Source organism: Rattus norvegicus, chromosome 1 (genome assembly GCF_021556685.1).
Source record: "Rattus norvegicus strain SHRSP/BbbUtx chromosome 1, alternate assembly SHRSP_T2T, whole genome shotgun sequence".
NCBI classification, from domain to species: domain Eukaryota; kingdom Metazoa; phylum Chordata; class Mammalia; order Rodentia; family Muridae; genus Rattus; species Rattus norvegicus.
The window spans coordinates 213,968,977-213,990,245 of NC_141534.1; the positions used below are offsets into that span (position 1 = coordinate 213,968,977).

The window sequence follows — 21,269 nt, forward strand, 5'->3', positions numbered from 1 at the left end:
GAATTGTTTGAGTTTTAAAGAATGTTATAGTTAACAAAGTATGACCTCAGTGCAGGTGAGAGTTCTTTAAAGCTTTTAATTTGTTAGATTAATAATCTTATTTTATTTAGTTTGATTTTTTTTTTTTTTGAGTCAGGATTTCACTGTAGCCCATGATGGCCTGGAACTCACTATATTAATCCAAACAGGTCTTAGACTTGAGATCCTCCTGTTTTGGCTTCCTGCATTCTGTGATTACAGCCATGTATCACTAGGCTTGCTGCCAAACTGTAGTTTTGCTTTGTTTATTAAATGTATTTTGTGTGTATGGGTGCTTTGCGTGCATATGTATCTGTGCATCACTTGCATGCCTGGTTCCTTTAAAGGCCAGAAGAAGGCATCAGGTCATCTGGGTCTGGAGATATAGAACTTTGAACTGCCGTGTAGGTGCTGGGAATTGAACTCTGAACCTCTAGAAGATCACCAGTGCTCTCAACCACTGTGTCATCTCTCTAGCCCAAAAGTAACATTTTTAAAGCATAGTTTTGAAGTAATAGGTGTCCTTTAGGCACATTTAATGAGTCAGTATTAACTTTTCCCTTGAATATCACTGCCTGATGTATCCACTTTTGATCTTTTAAAGCGTTTCCTATTGCAGCAGTGTGTTTAACTGCTCAAACGGCTACGTCATCTGATCCGGTCTGCCGTTTCTGCACAGCTCAAATACAAGCATTCTTAAGTATTATTTTATGTGTATGGGCATATTTGCCTGCATGTGCACTAGGTATGTGCCTAGTGCCCAAGGAGATGAAAGAAGATAGTGGATCCCCTGAAACTGCACTTTGAGGCATGTTGTGCGCTCTCGTGTGAATGTTAGAATTTGAACCCATGTTCTCTGGAAGAGCAGTGTCCTTAACCACTGAGCCATCTCTCTGGCCCCAGTGAAGCATTTTAAATGCTCACGCTATGTTCTTCCATGTGTTATACTAAAACTTTCATTTTGTTTTTTGAGACAGGATCTTCACACCGTAGCCCAAGCAGGCTACCCTCAAACTCACAGCAGTGCCCTTATCTTGGCCTTCAAGTTAGAATACTGGGATTATAGGCCTGAGCTGCCATGCCTAGACCTTGCTGCAGTAATGAGAGTTTGAAAAGCTCTGCAACTGTGCTTTACAGTTTGTCTAATGTGATTGTCACCACCTAAGTACATGTGAATGTTAGACACTTGAAATGTGATTGATGAGTTAAATTTACATTCTATTCAAATTGGAAGTTAATCTACTGGATAGCTGAACTGTATGTGTGGGTGCCATATAAGTGACTTTGCAGAAGCCAGCCTGGAGTCACAACAGTCTAGAAGTCTTAAATTAGTTAAGATAATGCAAGTGTCTGCAAATAGTTTTCTTTTCTTCTTTGTTTTTTTTTTTTTTTTTGGTTCTTTTTTTCGGAGCTGGGGACCGAACCCAGGGCCTTGCGCTTCCTTAGCTCTACCACTGAGCTAAATCCCCAGCCCCTATAGTTTTCTTTCAAAACGAATTCTATACCTCAGTTTATTTTTGAGAAAAACACACATACTGTTAGGCAACTCAAAAATAAATAGCAGAATGTAGGCTCGCAAGGTGGCTCGGCAGGTAAAGGTGCCTGCTGGCTGCCAGGTGAGCCAAGTTCAATCCCTGAGCATACATGGTAGAAGGAGAGGACGAAGTCCTGGAAACCGTTCTCTGACCTCCACTGTGTGCTTTAGCACATGGGCAACAACACTGAACACACTAATCAGATGTAAGAACATTTAAATAGCAGAGTAGTTAAAGCTGTGTAAGGTAGAATTAACTCTTACCATCTAATAGAGTAAAATATATTTTACAAGTAGACCATTTGATTTGGGGAGAGGTACATTTCTCTAGGTTTTTGGGGTTTCTTTTCTTTTCTTTCTTTCTTTTTTTTTTTTTGTTGTTGTTTTTATTGTTTTGTAATTTGGAAAATGTTAAACCATCTTTCATTCCTAAAGTGACATCCCATGTTTGCCAGCCACTAAAAAAACCAACAAAAAATAAAAAAGAAAGAAAGAAAGAAAGGAAAAGCATATAACAAACAGTCTCACATTTGATGTAATAAAAAGTAAAACAATTTTTGACAGAAAAAGGGTTTTCATTTGTTTCATAGATGAGAATTCTTATTTTCATATAATTAATATAGTTAGCTTAAGTGCAGTTTTCCTACTGAAGTTTAAATAGTAAAGTCATGAACTTACAGCTTCAAGTTGCATTACTTATTTATTTATCTATTTATTTATTTATTTTTAAAGATTTATTTTATTTATGTGAGTACACTGTAGCTGTCTTCAGACACACCAGAGGAGGCCCCTTGGGATCCCATTACAGATGGTTGTGAGCCACCATGTGGTTGCTGGGGATTGAAATCAGGGCCTCTGGAAGAGTAGTCAGTGCTCTTAACTGCTGAGCCATCTCTCCAGCCACTCAAATTGCAATTTTTTTTTTTTTTTTTTGAGGTGAAGTGGGGATCTCAAACTATGTAAGGTCTAGCAGGGATATTTGCTGCCAGCCTAGAGGATTTAAACTTTCTTACATCTAATTTAGTGTGTGATTTTATTTTATTTTTTCTCTTTTAGAACTTTCAGAATGAGTTGAAGTAAGGAAGGAAATGTTTAAGGTCTATGGTGAGGATGATGTGTTATCCTCACAATAAGACGCTCACCAACATTCAGAGTAGACTGCCATTTTCACGTGTAGCTGAGAACAGAAATCTCATTACCTTAGTAACAATAAATCCCATTGCTTTAGTAAACCCCTGCACTAAAGGAATGCTTAAATCATAGGAGGATTCAACTTCTGTTTTTCTCCTTTTTTATCTCTACTACATAATGGAAGCCCCCATCATTTGTGTTTATCCAGACACAAATGAAGTGTCTCCCCGGCCAGCAGTATAAGTGCCATAGTACCCTTTAAGGGCCACACCTTCCTCTCTCCTTGAAGAATATTAGTTGAAGACAACTACATGTAATGGCAGACTTATTTTTCAGATTTTTTTTTTGATGTTTTGCTTAATTGTAGGACTGATTTAATTTAGTATATCCTTCCTTTCACTTTTCCCATTCTTGCTTTAAGCATTTTGAACTTCTTACTTCTGAGAATCAGATACTAAATGGAAATATGTCTTAAGCTTATTCTTTGATCTATTACTGTTTGGTTTAGAATAACTAGCTGCTTCTTAGCCTTTTCATTTCCCATCCTGGTACTTTGAGATTCTAATGTCCTTTATTCCCGTAGTCACAGTGAAATGACTGCTCTTTGGTGCAGTTCTGAGGTTTAGTACGAGAAAACCAAGAGGTAACACTGGCTTACCCCTCTGAATGGGTTAAGGCCCACAGTTTGTGTCCCCCAAACATCCATCTCTTCCTATTCCCCTAATATTCTCTATTAGATGAGAAATAAGCAAATTTCCCTATTGTGTCTTCAGGTTCTGTTTAGGATTTCTGTGAGGTTTATGGGAATCTGTAAAAGTCCTGTGTTTAAAAAGGGTAAGAATAGTTTCTTTTGAAAATATGAGCACAAGATGAGACAAGGTCCACACTGCAATATTTGTAGGAAATTTTGAAACATGAACATACTGGGTTGTTTTTAACATGGCAGCATAGTTTAGTGACTTTACGTAGCTTAGCTTCTATTTTCACGAAGAGGCTGTTTTTATTAGTTGGATAGATAATGAAAACAAAGCTCAAATATAAAATTACTGTGAACTAAAGTCGTTTAATGGAAAATTTGAAAAGTAAATAAATAGTTCAGCCTTTTCCACTTTGGATGGTGATATAATTATTAGAAGAGAGCTTAGACTTCTAGAGCCAGATATCAATGTGACTTGAATTTTTTTCTTTCTGATACTGGGAGGGAATGTGAGCTCTGAAACATGCTTTAGCAAGACAAGTTTAGCTGATTATAAATAACTAGTTTATTTATCATGAATTGTGGAAGACACAAATGTCAGTATGTATTGTTCATGTGGTGTCAGCTATTCAAGTTGACAGAAGGCTCAGAGGGTGCCTTGCCTTCCCTGTGTCAGAACCATAATGTTAGACCAGATCCTCTGCGTGAGCAGCAGGACTGGCCTCACCACTGTGGACAGCCTGGGTATGAGTATCTGTAACACATCAAAGAGAGCTCCTTCTGGTTCTGTCTGCAAAAAATAACAGAAGGCTTGTTTGAATACTAACTATAATATAATTAAAGGTACAAGGCACAAAGCAGATATGTATCACTGATCCAAAGATTATAATTAAGAACATTGTCCCTTTTGAGTTCAGAAGAAAACACAATGTCTTCTTATATTCTCTTAATTACAGTTTAAAAAATTAATTCACAGTAAGAGTAGCTTATAGATAGTACAGAACTATTGGTTACCGAGAACTCAGTTTCTTTCTGTGAAGAATTCAGGTCATACTTTGTGCAGTGACTGGTGGAGAGCCAGGCCCTGGCATTAAGGTCTGGGAACTGCCACCTTTTCCTTGTTACATTAATATCATTATGAGTCCAAGTTAACAAAGATTCCCTGTGCTTCGAGAACAGTGTAATTACATCTGTTTCTGAGGCAGCTGGAACCTCATCCTCAGAAGTGAAACGCTCCCATCATGGGCACCCACTAGCATTTCTCAGCTAATGCTCTCCAGATGTAGTTGCCAAATCACTACCTATTGTCCTTCAATACCTGCTTTGGTGCCTTTTGGTAAATAAATAAACCACAGACTGACTGTCTCATTTTGGCGTATTCAAAGTGGTTTTGTCTTGCTGGTCGTAAATGTTTGGGATTTTAGCACAAAGCCAATGCAGATCTGATCTCTGGAATGATGACTTGACCACAGCCCGCCCCTCTCTGGGAAGGAATGTATTGGGGGAGTGAAGGGTGTGGGGGTAATGTACCACTTTAGCTGTGTGCATGTGTTCTCTGCTGCAGGCTTGTCCATGCGATCGTGCCTGGAGCACTCTGGTTTCCAGGTGACAGACACGATTCACGGTATAGTATGAGATCTCTGAAGTTGGAGCGTTCTCTACAGCTCTCATGTCTTTATGTAGTTTTTGGATTCAAGAAATGCTTTTTAAAAAGAAAACTGTAATGCTTGTTAAGTAGCAGCAGCTACAGTGCTCTGTGCTTAGAGAGGTGCAGTGATTAAGATTTCAGAATGTTATGTATTGAATGAAATACCACCTTTCCTTTGGCTTTTTTTGTCCAAGGCAAACTAGACCCCTATCTTCTGTTTCCTCAGTAGAAAATGACAAACATTTAATAATCTTCAAAATTCATGGCTTCAGTTTGAGAACGAGGTTGACGTATTCAGGGTCTTCCTTCAGCTCCAGCACACCATGTACATATATCTTTTGGGAGTGGGGCTAAAGTTAGGCATAGACACTCTTCTTCACCCTCAGCCCTGGGTGCCATTTCCTGTGTGGAGCACAGCAGTGCTGACTTAACCTGGAAGTACGCCATACCAGAGAGGTGAGAGCCTCTGGGAAAACTCACTCACAACCCTTGGAAATGCAAGAAGACGTGGGTCAGTCACCAGATTGACTAGAAAAGTCCTGAACCCTGAGAATGTGTTGAAAGGAGCCCCCGGTCTCCGGCTTCCACTTTCCAATGTTGGCATATGTCCCCAAGGCCTCTTAGAGGTTCCGATCTGCCACCCATGTTAAAGATAACTCAGGTACAAGAAGGTGGACTAGATAATAATAAGACATAGTCATAGAAATGGCTTATTTAGATTCCATGAGGTAATTATATAAGCTGCATTTTAAAGCATTTATTGCGATCTTGTAACCTTGTAACCTGTTCAGTAATTTTACAGTGCTGGGGAAAAAATTATTTTTCCTTTATTTAACATTGAAACCAAGGAGGTGGAAGGCTATGCCTTATGATAATACTGAGAAGCACACATGCTACAAAATGCTGAGGGCCAGCAAGTGAGTCAGTGCGTAAAGCAATCCCCAGCAAGCTTGATGAAGTAAGTGAGTTTGATCTTTAAAACCCATGATGGAAGGAAAGAAATGACTCCTGAAAATTGTCTTCTGACCAGCACAAGGACATCATGGATTGTGAACATCTGCATTCATACACATACATGTACACATACATAGCAATAACAAAAAGTAAAAATGTTAGTTGTCTTTTTTTTTTTCAACAAGAAGCCACAACTTTATTAGTGATAGAAACAGTACAAATTTTAAACCAAGCTGTAGTTCCACTTTTCAAACACCAAAAAGGGGGGAAAGGGGGAGGAGGGTGTCCTTGCTGTCAGATAATTACATTGTTAGTTGAGTTTTATGACTTTGTGAGAGCCCCAACTCTGGCTTCTTCAGGGTTTTGTTTGTTTGTTGTTTCCTAGCCTCACTTGAGATGGGACAATAACATTAATTAGCGGCAGGAACTGGGCGGAGTTATGGTGCTGCTTCCATGTTAGGCATGACGTCTCTTGGCAGACATGATAGTGCCGGCCTTTAATCTCAGCATTCAGAAGGCAGGAGGCAGGAAGATCTCAAAGTTCCAGGCCATCGAGGAACATACTGAGATCTTTTCTCAAAAACATTAAAAAACAACAACAACAAAAGATGTATCACCCAGAATTAAATGTGGTTGGAGAGCTGGGGTGAAGACTTTAGGTCTTCAAAGCCAGGCCTGGGCTACACAGTAAGGGCTTCTGACGCTCAGTAAGAGGTAGTTCCTTCTCTCCTGGGATCCTAGGGACTAAAGCCCCAAAGATGCTCAGGTTCTGCTTAGTCCTTCAGGGTATGTTGGCCCTTATTCCAGACTAAACAGACTGTTTTAGGTTTTTCTTTTCTTTTTTTCTTTTCTTTCCCTCCCTCCCTTCCCCCCTTTCTTTCTTACTTTATTTCTTTCTTTTAGTTTTTTCAAGATAAGGTTTTTCTATGTAGTGCTGGCTATCCTGGAACTCATTCTGTAGACCAGGCTGGCCTCAAACTCAGAGATCTGTCTGCCTTAGCCTTTCCAGTGCTGGGATTAAATTAAAGGCATGCACCACCACCACTTGTTGGTTATTCTTTCTTAATCTTCCATAAGTCCCAGGTCATTTAAAAAGGCTATAGTTTATATTTTATAGAGATTTGTTTAAAAGAGACGATGAGGGCTGGAGACATGGTTCAGTGGTTAAACTCACTTGGTTGCTCACAACTGCCTGTAACTCCAGTTGTAAGGGATCCAATACCTGACCCCTGTGACCACTTACACACATACACACACACACACACACACACACACACACACACACACTCTTAAAAAGAAGACATTGTAAATGTTTCAAATACTTATCTGTCATTTCACACCACCTTCTCTATGCATTTCACTAATCACTAATTTAGTTTTATCTACAAAAACTCATGGGCCCAGACTCAGAGCACAACAATGTGCCACTCTGTTTCACCTCACATGTGAGCCTCTGTTGCTGGAGTTTAGTCAAATTCATTTTTCTTATTATTTGAGGAGTCTTTTACTAAGAACTTGCCAAAATAAAGTCTGCTAAGTCAATTTGTTCTGTGTGATGGTTTTAGTGAACTTAGAGACAGAAACTTGTACTAGTTCGGAATAATAGGTAACTCAAAGTAGATACCCTGTGAGTGCTGGGGATTGAGCCAAAGGCCTCACCTGTGCTCCATGAGGATGCTGCCACTGAACTCCAGCCCTAAAGTAGGTTTTTCTTTTTTCTTTTTTTTTTTTTTTTTTTTTTTTTTTTGGGTTCTTTTTTTTTCGGAGCTGGGGACCGAACCCAGGGCCTTGCGCTTCCTAGGTAAGCGCTCTACCACTGAGCTAAATCCCCAGCCCCCTAAAGTAGGTTTTTCAACCTAAAGTTACACAGTAGTCACCCTATGCTCCAACATTGTGCATTTGCTGCTCACTGTGTAGTCCTGTACTCACTATGTAGACCAGTCTGGCACTGAATCAGACCTGCCTTCATGCTAGTAGTGCTAGCATGAACTACTGAAAACACGGTTCCATTTTCTTATCAAGACCCTAAGACAGAACCTTCTGAAGATCAAAACTGTAACAGGAACATTTGCTACTTTCATAGTCTGACTTAAGTTGTAAAACCAAACTAAGGACAGTAGAAGAGAATTTGCCAAGCATACTAAACCCTGGACAAAAACAAGTAAGCAAACAAAAAAAAAAAAAAATTCCTTAAGCTACAAAACCAAAGGCATTGCTCCTGGGAAGACTCCTATTCTCCATAGTTCATCAGTTTGGTTTTTTTTTTTTCTTAATTTGTTTGCTCTGCAAAACAAAACAAAACCAAACAACAACAACAAAAACCCAACCAAATCCATAAAGCCCTAAGTATGATTTGTGTCAATTCTTTGTTTTTGTTTTTGAAGCCTGGCATCAAGTGTAGTGCTTGCTTTCAAGTAGCTTCTAAGTAGTGGACAAGAAAGAAGTGAAAATGGAAGTCCTCTATTCTCTTATCTTAGCTGGCAGAACTTATATATTTTTTTTTAATTTATTTATTATATATAAGTACACTGTAGGTGTCTTCAGATACACCAGAAGAGGGCATCAGATCTCTTTACAGATGGTTGTGAGCCACCATGTGGTTGCTGGGAATTGAACTCATGACCTCTGAAAGAGCAGTCGGGTGCTCTTAACCGCTGAGCCATCTCTCCAGCCCCAGAACTTATATTTTAATACATTTTTTTTCTTTTCTTTTTTTCGGAGCTGGGGACAGAACCCAGGGCCTTGTGCTTGCTAGCCAAGCGCTCTACCACTGAGCTAAATCCCCAACCCCTATTTTAATACATTTTTATCTTTAAGACTAGGTCAATAAAAAGAAAATCTTTACAGGGACAGGGGAGACAGCTTAGTGATTAAGACAACTTATACATGTAGAGGATCCAGGCTCAGTTCCTAGCACCCACATGATGGCTCACAGTCAAGTTTAATTCCAGTCTAGGGAATCCAGCACCTTCTAGCCTCAACAGTCATTGGACACACATGTTCAGATCCACACACGTGTACACACATGATTAAAATAGAAGCATAGAATAATAAAAAAAATTTTTTTTTTTTTTTTTTTTGGTTCTTTTTTTCGGAGCTGGGGACCGAACCCAGGGCCTTGCGCTTCCTAGGTAAGCGCTCTACCACTGAGCTAAATCCCCAGCATAAAAAAAAATTTAAGACTGCACATAAATATTAAATAGGGCCATCGAGAGGCTCGGCGAATAAAAGCATTTGCCATGCTAATCTGACTGCCTGAGCTGAATCTCTGGAACCCACAGTGGAAGGAGAGAGTCAGTTGCCAAAGATCGATTATTTTTGGGCCTCCAGCACCCACATAGACAATAAAATAACTAATGTTAAAATTTAGTAAACTTTCAAGTTAGTTGAAGGAAAATGTAAAGTTGTACTCAATGTTTAAGCAGTGTATTTTAATACCTGCTTAAATAAATTGTGTCACTAAAATAAATTATTACACATTCTAAAATCCCAATTTGCTTTCTGTTTGAACAGTCTTTGGGACTCACACACAGAAGGTGTCTGCTTGGTGCACCTTAGGTGGTGTCTGCCTTTGCATGAGTTCATGGCCATCTGCCTTCCTGCTTGGAGATTTCCTCTCCTTTCTCCTGAGTTCCAGCTCATTCTGTACTGAGGAAATAGAACATGGGACTACAGAAGTCCATCTTGTCTTTGTGATGGTGCTCTTATGGTATAAATCATAGGTTCCACTTGGAACAGGATCGGGTGAGTGGGTGTGGGAAAAGGAGCAATAGAATTTATGTCCATGTATTGTAACAATATGTTTAAAAGGAGTTGTATTTTTAGGTAAAGTGACTTGTTTTGGAGAGCACCATTAGACAGGGAAAGGACTTCTGTGAGCTAACAGCCTTTTAACTGTCTCCCTAAGGTACAGTTAGAGCAGTAACAGCACAGGAGTGACTATAGCCATTTAGGGTTTTGTACAGGTCAAATCCCGTTACAGCAAAGTTCATAGGATGTGAAAATTCTTCATTTGTTCTGACATTCTATAGTGTGTTAGCATGTAATTATCAGACAATAGAACTTGTTTCGTTCATAAATTTCCTTGAATGAAAAAAAAAAAGTACAAAGACCTTTAAAGAGACATTTAGCCCCATTTGGTCTCTTCATGTGCAGCTAGTTCCCCATCCTGGCGTTGGCGGCTAGTCCGCTCTGAGGCACTTGGTGACTCCTTGAGCATGTTTGCCATGTGCAGCACAGTGCAGTGCGTGCTTGCCTACACCAACCACAGCAAAGAAGCATCAGGACTTTTTTGTGTGCTTTGAGGGAGCACTGACAGTAGAAAAGCAGAGCCCATCATTCATTAGGAATCCATAGATCCCTTGGGATGGACTGCTGTGTTTGTCCACACAATGGGGTCAGTGCCAGAGTGCCCTGGGTATAAGAAGCGGTAAAGCTTTCTGATCCCGAGTCACTCTGTCCTCAGGCTGACACACTGTCACCAAAGGGCAAGAACTATTGGTATATTTTAGGTTTTTTACCTTTCATTGTAACGGGATTTAACCTGTAACATCTAGATTTTCATCAGGGAAATGCAGATTACACAAATGAAAATAGCACACCATGTTTGTACTGACTGTTCTGTTCAGATGCACTCACCCGCATGTTATGATTACTATTGTATATGTGTAAGCACCAGTGTTAGGAGCCTTTGCAGATAGCTTTATGAACATGGATGTTTATATTGTCTGCTTTTATAAAGAAGTAAGATAAATGTATCTTTTATACCAAACACATTAAGATATCTGTTGGAATATTATTTGGTATATGATGGTGAGAGCGGTTGCTTTATCAAAGGGTGTTTTGAATGCTGCTAGAGTAGCTGGTGTTGCTTAACGTGGCATTTTTTTTTCCTGTCCACACTTTCCACCCTTGGTACAGGTGTTTTTGATAAAGCTGTGGAATGGCAAGGTATGTTTTTATGGGATGTTCAAGAATCTGTTAGCTTAAAATTCTTTTATGGAGGTTTCCTTTACAGGATTCCTTTTGGGTTTGGCTCAAGTAAATCTGATGTAATTGTAAGAACTGTTTTGAAGGCAGGTGACTGTACAATTTTGACAAAACTCTTATATTTCTGGTTTTATTTTTTTCCCTTCCCATTATTAACTAAGACAGTGTTTCAGTTTTAAAGCACTTGGGGTGGGGGGAGCTTTAAGAAATAGCCCAAGTTCTTAACCCCAGTCCATGATCCAGTCTGTTGTTATTGTTAGAAGCCTGGTTGCCAGTAATTTGTAATTTCATTAAGGAAACTGATGTAAAAGTAGCTCCTAATGTGTCAGTTATCAGCTAATCCTAGGGCTTTCTTAAATGCACAGTCCTCTATTTACAAGAGGAAGAGTTGAGATTGAACTTCGACTGGTTGGAGCCGAGGGCTAGTCTGGTCAAGTGGCAGGTGCATAGAGCTCACCCTAGCCTTATCACCTGCTTACTGCTGTCCTCTCTGTTCATGTTCTCTGCTGCCTGCAGCCCTCCACAGGCGTGTTGACATTCCTGTTTTGCAGGTTCGCTTGAGAGAACCACATAGCTAAATCAGGCAGAGCTTTAGAAGGCCCGATTGGAAGAGAGCACTCTCTAGTGACTTTCCTCTAACAATGAAATTGTGAAAGGTACATGGGGACTGCCATGAGAGGCACAGCTATTTGGTCTCAGCAGTACAACCCTTTCCTTGTAAAATGATGAAGTATTTGAAGGTTTCGGCACAAGTGCTGGAGACTGCTGGTGCCTTTAGACTACGCTGGTCACCTGGGGGGCCAGAAGCCCTTGTTAAATATCTGAGGTGTTTTGTGAACACCCGTTCTGTGGTTGCAAAGTTAGTGTCTGCTCAGAGTGCTCCATCTCACCGGAAGTGTTTGCTTTTTCTCATTCATAGAGGTCCTGTAATAAAGAGGGATCCGAACAAGCTCAGAATGAAAATGAATTTCAAGTAAGTAATCGAGTCCCTTCTCATCTGCATGAGCTGTAAACTGGTGGTGTTTAGCCTTACCAAATTGTGGTTTGGCAGGCCTGGTTTCTGTACTCGATCTTTATCTTTCTCAAAAGAGGGGCTCTGGACCAACCAGTTGGAATCAGCTCACTAGGCTGAGCTGCAAGGGCTTCCTAACTCCTTAGGGTAGGGAGTTGAATTGTCTGTGGTGGCAATTTCTAAGCAGTGTTTGACATGCCGAGAGATGCAGGCTTAGGTAATAATCTCTGATACTCTGTTTTAGAGGCTTCTGCCTCCTCTGGCAGTGTCTCACCATCATTAGGAAGCAGTTCATTTCCTGGTTGTTTCACTGGTGTTCTTGCTCCTGAGGAAGTGGCAGTGCTTGTCCTGGGTTTGGTAGCCAGGTTGAAAAGGCTTCTTCCCAAATTCTGAAATAGAGACAACGACACTGAGACATATGCAATCGAGGGAACTTGAGACTCCAATGTGAAATGAGCATGGGTGGAGCATGGATACTTTGTGAGCATTTTCTTGTGTGTTCACACTTACAGGGAAGGGGCACTTGTGTGCACAAGATGATCAATGTGACATGGCCAGCTGGCCACCCCTGGAAGGTTCTGGACTGTGAGCTGGTGGTTCCTGCTTTCCCTGTCAGGTTGCCGCTGCAGTAGCAACCTAGTAGCAGAGCCCTTGTCCCAGAAGTTCTCTGTGTTGCCTTCTGGCACCCATATTCTTGTTTATTCCTCTCTCATGTTTCAACTGCCATCCTCAAAGACAAACAATCATAGCTGCCTCCCCTTCCTCCTTAGGACCTGCTCCCCAGGGGTCTGATTGTTCCTGCGATTTGGGGTTGGCATGCACACAGTTGGTTACTGAGTATGGTTGTTACCTGTTTTATCCCCAGGCTGATGTAGTGGGAGGAAAGAACTCAAAATTTATCCTCTGACCTCTATATGCACACAAACATATAAACACATGCATACATAAGTGCAAAAGTGATAATTGTCCTCCTCTTCTCACTATTGCTCCCAGGCCTGACCATCCCACAGGTCATCCTTTGAGGCCCTCTGAGAGGACATTTTCTATCCAGCCATTCACAGGTGCTGCTGTCTCCCACTTCTTCCTTCTTCTCTCCAAGCATTTAACAGCAGAAACCCCAGCTCATGTGAAGGGCCCCTTGCCTTCATCCTGGGCCGTGGGCTGTCTGCTTCTTGCCCTCATTATGCCAAGATTCTATAACAACCTGTTGGAGTCCCTTCTGAGCCCTGCCATTGTTCTGTGGCCAAGATATTCTTTTCTCCACTGAATCCCTCCTGAGCTTTTCCAATTATTCCTTCTTATGTCCTCTCCCATAAGTGTGTCCTGATTGTCTCCAAAAGGTGGTAGGAACCTTCTTTGTCATGTGGGGCTTAAGCAGTTACTTTGGCTTCTTGAAGTTCTGTAGTGCAGACATTGTCCTCTCCTTATTCTTCATTGGCCGTCCTTCTGATATGCTTCTGAGGCCTTCCCGCCATACATCCTCAGTGCTTTCTTCCAGTTGTCTCTTTTGTGCTTACCTGTAACCCCTACCTACTATGCTGAACCCAGCCACCTCCATGCTTGCCTTCATTGCACTGCACCCCACAGCCTGAGAGCTGGTGTTCCACCTCAGCAGTGCTTACTGCCTGGCCGCCTGCTAAACCTCACCTCAGCTTTGCCTTTGGGTTCTAAGGTGTTCCAAAGTCTGTTTTAGGGATCTGTTTTCTCTGGCTGCTTTCCTGTCCTCACCCTGTGCATGGAGTATGAAACTCATTCTTTGACTGTGCATCACTTCTGACATCTACTCCAACCCCGTTCGTTCATCTCCCCTCTGGAGGGGATCTTTGTCTTGCATCCAGTATGTCCACTCTTTCTTCTTTGGGTTTCAGTTCTCAGCTTATTGTCATAATCCCCCATTCCTTCTCCAAGGAGTCAGATGTTCTTGCTAATGTCCTTTCCACCTCAGTGTAATCTCTGCTACTTTTCCTGATAAAATTTCTATTTTTCTTTTTAAAATGAATTTCTTTATTTTAGACTTTTCTAAGTCGTCTTAAGTTTTAGGGGTTTTGTTTGTTTTAAAGCCATGATTCATTCCTGTGATCTCAGCACTTGGAGGTTGATGGAGAAAGATTGAGGCAGGGCTATAGAGATGGTTCAAGGGGTTAAGAGCACTGGCTGCTCTTCCAAAGGTCCTGAGTTCAATTCCCAGAGATCTGATGCCCTCTTTGGCATGTACATAAAGATAGAGCGTGTGTGTGTGTGTGTGTGTGTGTGTGTGTGTGTGTGTGTGTGTGTGTGTGTGTGTGTGTGTGTGTGTCTCCCAGGATTTAATGCAAAAAAACAAACAAAAAACCCTATACAGAAAAATTGCAGGCTTCTAACTTGACTGAACGCAGTATTACACATCTTCTTTATAGTTCTTAGCTTCTTCCATCCAAGTCTTCCTCACTTTCTAATACCTGCTGAAGATGGGTATATTTAGCCTTTAACTAACACTGGCAATCTGGGATCATCATCAGGACTCTTGTAGCATCTCTACCTGCTTCTTTTTATCATTAATTAATTAATTTACTTCTGGATAGAAGTTTCCCCTCCCTCCTTTCTTCCTAGTCTTCCCTTCTCACCTCCCATGGATATCAGCCCACCTTAGCATATTAAGTTGCAGAAGTTACTTGTTTCTTTGTTTTTTCTTCCTTCGGAGCTGGGGACCGAATCCAGGGCCTTGTGCTTGCTAGGCAAGCGCTCTACCACTGAGCTAAATCCCCAACCCCTGTTTCTTTCTTTTTAAATGTGTATTAGTACTTCACCTGCACATACACCTGCATACCAAAAGAGATCATCAGAATCCCGTTATATATACTTGTGGTTGTTGAGAATTGAACTTAGAACCTCTAGAAGAGCAGCTGAGCCATCACTCTAGCCCTCCTGCTTTTCTTCTTTTTTTTTTAAAGATTTATTTATTTATTATATATAACTACACTGTCACTGTCTTCAGACACACCAGAAGAGGGTATCCAATCCCATTACAGATGGTTGTGAGTCACGTGGTTGCTGGGAATTGAACTCAGGACCTCTGGAAGAGCAGTCAGTGCTCTTAACCTCTGAGTCACCTCTCCAGCCCAAAAGTAAATTTTTTCCCTTTTTCTTTTTTTCAGAGCTGGGGACCGAACCCAGGGCCTTGCGGTTGCTAGGCAAGCGCTCTACCACTGAGCTAAATCCCCAACCCCGTAAATTTTTTAAAAAACGATAAAGCAAACTGAGGCTATAGATGAGTGGTATAGAGCTTGCCTGACATTATATAAGTTTTAGGGACAAAGCTTACAAGTTCTCCCCTACAGAACTAAAACTTTATAAAGATAATAAAAAGTATAAATTTGTTTCCTTCACCCATCTAGATGACTCTCTTTCTTTTGTTCACCCTTTCCTATCTAATCCATGTACCCATCACTCCTCTGAAACTCTTGTTTTTATCACTAGCAACTTGTACATTGCCAAGTCTGCAGCCATTTTGCTTCTCTTCTAATAAGCTCCTTCTTCTAATAAGGCAGCCATCTTACCACCTCTTCTCCCTGGATTTCTTCCTCCCTGGATTTCTTCCTCCCATTGTCCAGATTTGAATCAGTTGTTTACAAGTGGTAGGTTATGTAAAATGTTAACATTTTTGATTTTTCTTGGGGGTTTTTTAGAAGCAAAGTTTCGGTATTTTGCCTAAACTCTGTAGCCTAGCAGATACTAGGGTGTTCATGTTGAAATAAAGTAGAAAAAAAAGATCAGGAAACGTTGTATCTTTAGAGAGTGAATGTTGATGTGTATATTGTTTGGTTGTGTTTGTTGATGGGTAAATGCTAATTTTAGGAAATTTTTCATTCCTTTAATATTTTATACATGTATATTATGTATCTTTAAAAATTTTTTTTTATTTATTTATGTCTGTGAGTGATTTGCTTGCAAGTTCCCCATGTGCATGCCTGGTGCCCTCAGAGGTCAAAAGAGGATATTAAATCTGAAACTAAAGGGTTGGGGATTTGACTCAGTGGTAGAGCACTTGCCTAGCAAGCGCAAGGCCCTGGGTTCGGTCCCCAGCTCCGAAAAAAAAAAAAAAAAAGGAAAAAGGAAAAATCTGAAACCAGTTAAAGATTGTAAGCGATGTGGGTGCTGGGAATCAAACCAGTATCTTTTGCAAGAGCAACGAGTGCTCTTATCCTTGGAACCATCTCCACTTTCTATATAATGTACTTTGATCATCTTAACCCAGTACTCCTCTTCCGTTCCTCCAAACCCCACCCAATATGTGTCCTCTTTAAGAAAAACAACAACTCCTAGAGTCCAGTCCAGTTAGTACTGCCAGCATGCAGATAAATGTGAGCCTTCCATTAGAAAGGGTGTGGGAATCAGCAAGGGCCACACACTTAGGGAAGCTCCAGAAACCATTAACTGCCAATAACTGCTAATGATCCCTCAGCTAGAAGTGGTAGTGTTAACAGTCACTGCTCTCCTGTTTGGACATTGACTGGCTTGATTTTGTGCAGGTCTTAATGTAGAAACCACAGCTGCTGTGAGCTCCCAAGTGCAACAGCCACATCATGTCATGAAGACAGTTCGGTGCAGCATTCCTGCTCATTACCTGGCCATTGCACTCTTTCCACTTCCCCTTCCTTGATGTTTCCTGAGCCTTAGGGGTGCTTACTGATGTGCCTGCTTTGAGACCACTGCTGTAGAATGGGAGTTCTCAGCAATAAGCCAGTTTCACTTTTGCTCTGGGAGTTTTCTCAGTGCATAAGGTTTCAGTGTATGTTGCTTCACATGTTCCTGTCTGTCCCACAGGCTGCTCCTGTCTGCCCTGGTTGCCCAGTTGAGCAACTGCTCTCTCACTTCCTTGACTGCTCCAGACTTCCTCCATCAGAAGAACTCATAGCTCATTTGTACCTTGCAGTCCTGGGTCTGTTTGGATATCACTGCCCTTTCATAGCTTGTCCTTCCAGCCTTCTGTCCCTTTGTGGCCTTGACTCCTGTAATTCTGTTTAGTCATTTCCTAGTTCTCTTTGTGAGTTCCATACAGATAGGGCCTGATGGGGCTTACTCTTTGGCTCCCTGATATTTAGTAGAATGCTGAATATTTATCAAACATTTTGTGTTCTGAATCAATGAATGATTAAGTTTTATTTCTGAAACCAAAATAAATAGTTGAGGTATTGATATCTCCAAAAAAGTAGCACTAGCCTGTGGCTGCCCCAGATGATGAAATGGAGTTGTTGGCTAGGGGCCAGGCCCTGTTTGTTCTGACCACTGCTCACTTGCTTCACCTAGCCACCAGGGAGAGCATCAGGGACTTGGAATTGATTGTATCTGTGTGCAGGTTGATGGGCTTTGCAGGAGTAGGTAGAATATTAATCCAGGTACCAGTGACAGTGCTGCCACACACCTAAGACAGGCACTGATGAACTTACTGAACTTTAAATCTTACACATGAGGTCAGGTATTGTGTTGTCTGCCTGCAGTCTGTCACTGGGGAAGCTGATGCAGGGGGTGCAGGGAGATTGGAAATTTAAGAGTAGCCTGGACAATTATGCAAAGGTTTTGTCTCCAAAACCAACCAGAAAAGGCTGGCAAAATGGCTCAGTGGGTCATTTAAGTCAACTTACCCCTATGCCTAACCACCTGAGTTCAATTCTCAGTGCCACATGATGGAAAGAGAACACCAACTCCTGGAAGTTGTCCTCTGACCTCCATATTGTGGCATGTAGGCAGCCACAAACATGTACATTCATATATATATTCTCTCTCTCTCTCTCTCTCTCTCTCTCTCTCTCTCTCTCTTTCTCTTTCTCTCTCAAGTTTTTTTCTTTTTATGTGGACAGGTTGCTTGCATGTCATGTACAAAACCCTGGGTTCCATCTGCAAGCATTGTAAGACCTGTACATGGTGGTTCACACTTTTAATCCCAGCAGGAAGGAAGATCAGAAGTTCAGGGTTATCTATAACCAGTTCAAGGTCAATAAGTGCTACCTAAGACTGTCAAAAGAAAAAAAAATACAAAATGTAACACTTCAGATACAGTTGAACCCTCACGGTCATCGTAATCACTCTGCAGTACGGGAAGTTGGAAAACAAATTTTAATCATAACAAGTCTGGATTTTTAGACAAAAGAAGCTTAGAAATGATTTAACTGGAAGTTAGAATGTGGGGGAGGGGGAGTTCTACAGGAGGCATAGAGCTACAAGGAGCCATACCTGGTAGATTGCCTACTCTAGAGTTCAGCCCAGGATACTCTTGTTCAGTTATGGTCAGGCTCTGCTTGCTTTTGCAGTTTCCACTGTAGGAGGCGCCGAGGAGACTGCTCCCAGCCTACAGGGGAGAGGACTACAGCAGAGGACAGACACCTTGAGGGCCTTCGCTTGAGCTCCCCTGAGAGTCTCTGCAGTATCGGTCTTCAGGTCAGACAGGGCTGCAGTAACTGTCCCTCCTAAACCAATGTGTTACGAGGGTTAGATGAGCAATAAGAACATTTCATGTGCTAAACAGAGGTATTCGGTGTTGTCAAAAAGATACAAGTCCATGTGATACCCAATTCCTTAGTCTGAACCAATTAATATCTATATTGTCAAATACACAAACTTGTAACTAATAAATACAGATTGAGCCTCACAAGGTATAATATAGACTAATATGGGGATTATACAAGATTATAGTTAGTCTTTAATTGAAGGGATTAGGAGCAAGCACTTGTCCATGACTGACTTAAGATTTTGTATGCTTTGACGGCTTTGGAAACAGCATTTCTTTCTTTTGTCTTATCAGCTGTGGTATTCTACCATTGCCTAATGAGCTTGTCCTCAGTTTCTGAATTCAGTTTTTGTCAGTTTGTTTGTTTGTTTAAAACCTTCAGAGCTGAGGACCAATGCAGGACCTCCTGTTTCCTAAGCAAATGCTCTACTATGAGCTAAACTCTAAGCCCCCTGAGTTTTGTAATGTGAATGCTGCGAGCATGTTTATCTGGGATTGTATTCAACCATAGCATATTTCTTAACAAAGGGAGATCAGATCTCTGAATTTGAGGACAGCCTGGTCTACAGAGCAAGTTCCAGGACAGCCAGGGCTACATAAAGAAACCCTGTCTCTTTAAAAAAAAAAAAAAAAAAAAAACCCCACAAACAAAACAAAACAAAGAAAAAGCACATCAAAGAGTGATCAAAAAAAAAAAATCACCTGAAAGCTGGAAAGAAGGGGGAAAGTTGTGATTTTAGAAGTAGTCACACACACACACACACACACACACACACACACACACACACACACACACACACACACACACACACACCTCTTTCGGTGTGGGATTGGGGCCAAGTGAGGCACTCGACTGGTAGAGGCCCTAGCTCAGGTCTGGCTACCTGAGTCTGATCTTCAGACCCTGTAAGAGTCTTGACACCCAAGAGTTATCCACTGACTTCCACATGGGCTCCATGGCATGTAACTGCCTGCATGGAGAAAATAAAGTTTTTGAAATTTAAGGTGGAATCTGAACTAAGACTTAAGACACTAAATGAGTAAGTAACACTCTGTGGAGAGCCAAAGACCCTCCCACCCACTCTTAACAAATGACAACTCACATGCCCTACCTAATTTGCTGTTTTCAGGGTGACAGGAATATGAATTGGGGGAAAGGTGGGTTTTGAAATCATAGGTAGAGAGAGTTCCATGAGCTATTAGGACTAAAGATAGAAGATAAAGATAAAGATAGGGAGGAGGCTGGAGATGTCTGAGTGACTAAGACCGCTTGTTCTTAGAGAGGACCCAGGTTCGGTTCCTAGTATCCACACAGTAACTCAAGCCATCCAAAACTCCACTGCCAAAGAATCCAGTACCTTCTGATTTGGTCACGCACCAGGCACCCACTCTGTACATTTATCTGTGCGGACTGGCACTCAGACACACAAAGTAAACCTAAAGAAGAACATATGGCTTTATAGAGAACATAACAGACCAGAACTGAAATTCAGAACCTAGAGCCCACGGACTAGGCAGGCAGCCTTTAGAGCATTCAAGCTCACTGGGTACTGAGTGGAGAGGCCCTTAAGTCACCTTCATCAGAATGGACATTGTCTTTGGTGAGAAGCCCGGGGTGAGACTCAACAGTAATGTTGTAAAATGAACAGACAGGATAAAAGCAGCGGCCCTTAACTAATAAGCCAGTTTACTTTAGTAAAGTGACTTGCTTTGGAGAGTACCATTCGACATGGGAAAGGACTTCCGTTATGGTTAGCCCAGTAACTGTCTCCCTAAGATACAGTTGGCATGGTAACAACATAGGAATAACCACAGGCACTTAGGACTACATGGGTTGGGGCTGGGGATAAAGTTTTTGCATAGCATGCAAGAAGTCATGGTTTAGGTCCCCCCTGTACCAAATAAAGTGAATGTAGTGGCACATTCCTGTAATCCCAGCAGAGGCAGGAGCATCATCTGCTACATAGTTCATGGCCAGCCTGGGCTACCTGAGACTTTATCAAAACAAATAGTGTTAACACAACTTTTAGTAAGATACCAAATTTTTTTATTTACCTTAAAGCATTTTCTACAGAGAATTACAGAGTATGTAATGTACTGCTTTGTAGAACTTTTTAGTCTAAACACTACTTGGAGGGAAAATTGTATTTTTGGAATTAGTGACTTAAATTTAAAACATTATATAGTATAATGCTGTGAAAAAGTCGTGTGTGTGTGTGTGTGTGTGTGTGTGTGTGTGTGTGTGTAAGGGGGAAGGGACGGAGGGAGGGATGGAGAAGAATCATTGCCCAGAGGAGAATCATTGCCCATGCCAAAGAAGGCCTAGCATCCTGGAGGAACCTGTTCCTGAGATAGCACTTCCTGTCTAGGAAAACACTAATGCCTGGTCTGTTGCCATCTGTTCTAGGGGGCTGAAGCAATGGTTCTGGAGAGTGTTATGTTTGCCATTCTTGCAGAGAGGTCACTTGGGCCAAAACTCTATGGCATCTTTCCGCAAGGCCGACTGGAGCAGTTTATCCCGGTAAGATTATGGAAACCACAAGGGTGGACTCCCTTTCCTTCTTGTAGCAAAATAAGAATGCTAAATGTCATTTGAAATACTAAATGTGGGATTTACAAATGTGGGAAATACTAAATGGAAGATAGCTTAGCAATCAAGAGCTCTCGTTGCTCTTTTGAGGCTCTGGGTTCAGTTCTCAGTACTGGCTCGGTCCAGTGCCAGTTCAGGATGTGTACATTGTGCACAAATAAATACACAATGCAGATAAGACTCTCACTCACAGAAAATAAGGCAAAGAAGTC

At 41.4% G+C, this 21,269-nt stretch overlaps 1 protein-coding gene across 13 annotated transcripts in view; it reads left to right on the forward strand.

Annotated features, from left to right (window-relative positions):
- The window catches only part of Chka (choline kinase alpha), a 48,651-nt gene that overhangs the window by 15,294 nt on the left and 12,088 nt on the right, over nt 1-21,269 (forward strand). For 2 of the 13 annotated variants that reach the window (XR_015681054.1, XM_087647257.1), the window contains exons 3-5: nt 10,903-10,932; nt 11,891-11,944; nt 20,875-20,988. Coding sequence is in view for 10 of the 13 variants with exons in the window: in XM_087647257.1 (XP_087503383.1) it covers nt 10,903-10,932; nt 11,891-11,944; nt 20,875-20,988 (198 nt within the window). In the remaining 3 variants the exon portion in view is untranslated. Of the gene's footprint in view, nt 1-4,944; nt 5,005-10,902; nt 10,933-11,056; nt 11,945-18,270; nt 18,398-20,874; nt 20,989-21,269 lie in introns of those variants that run through there. The other 11 variants (XR_015681055.1, NM_001398586.1, XR_015681062.1 and 8 more) reach the window with 9 other exon arrangements.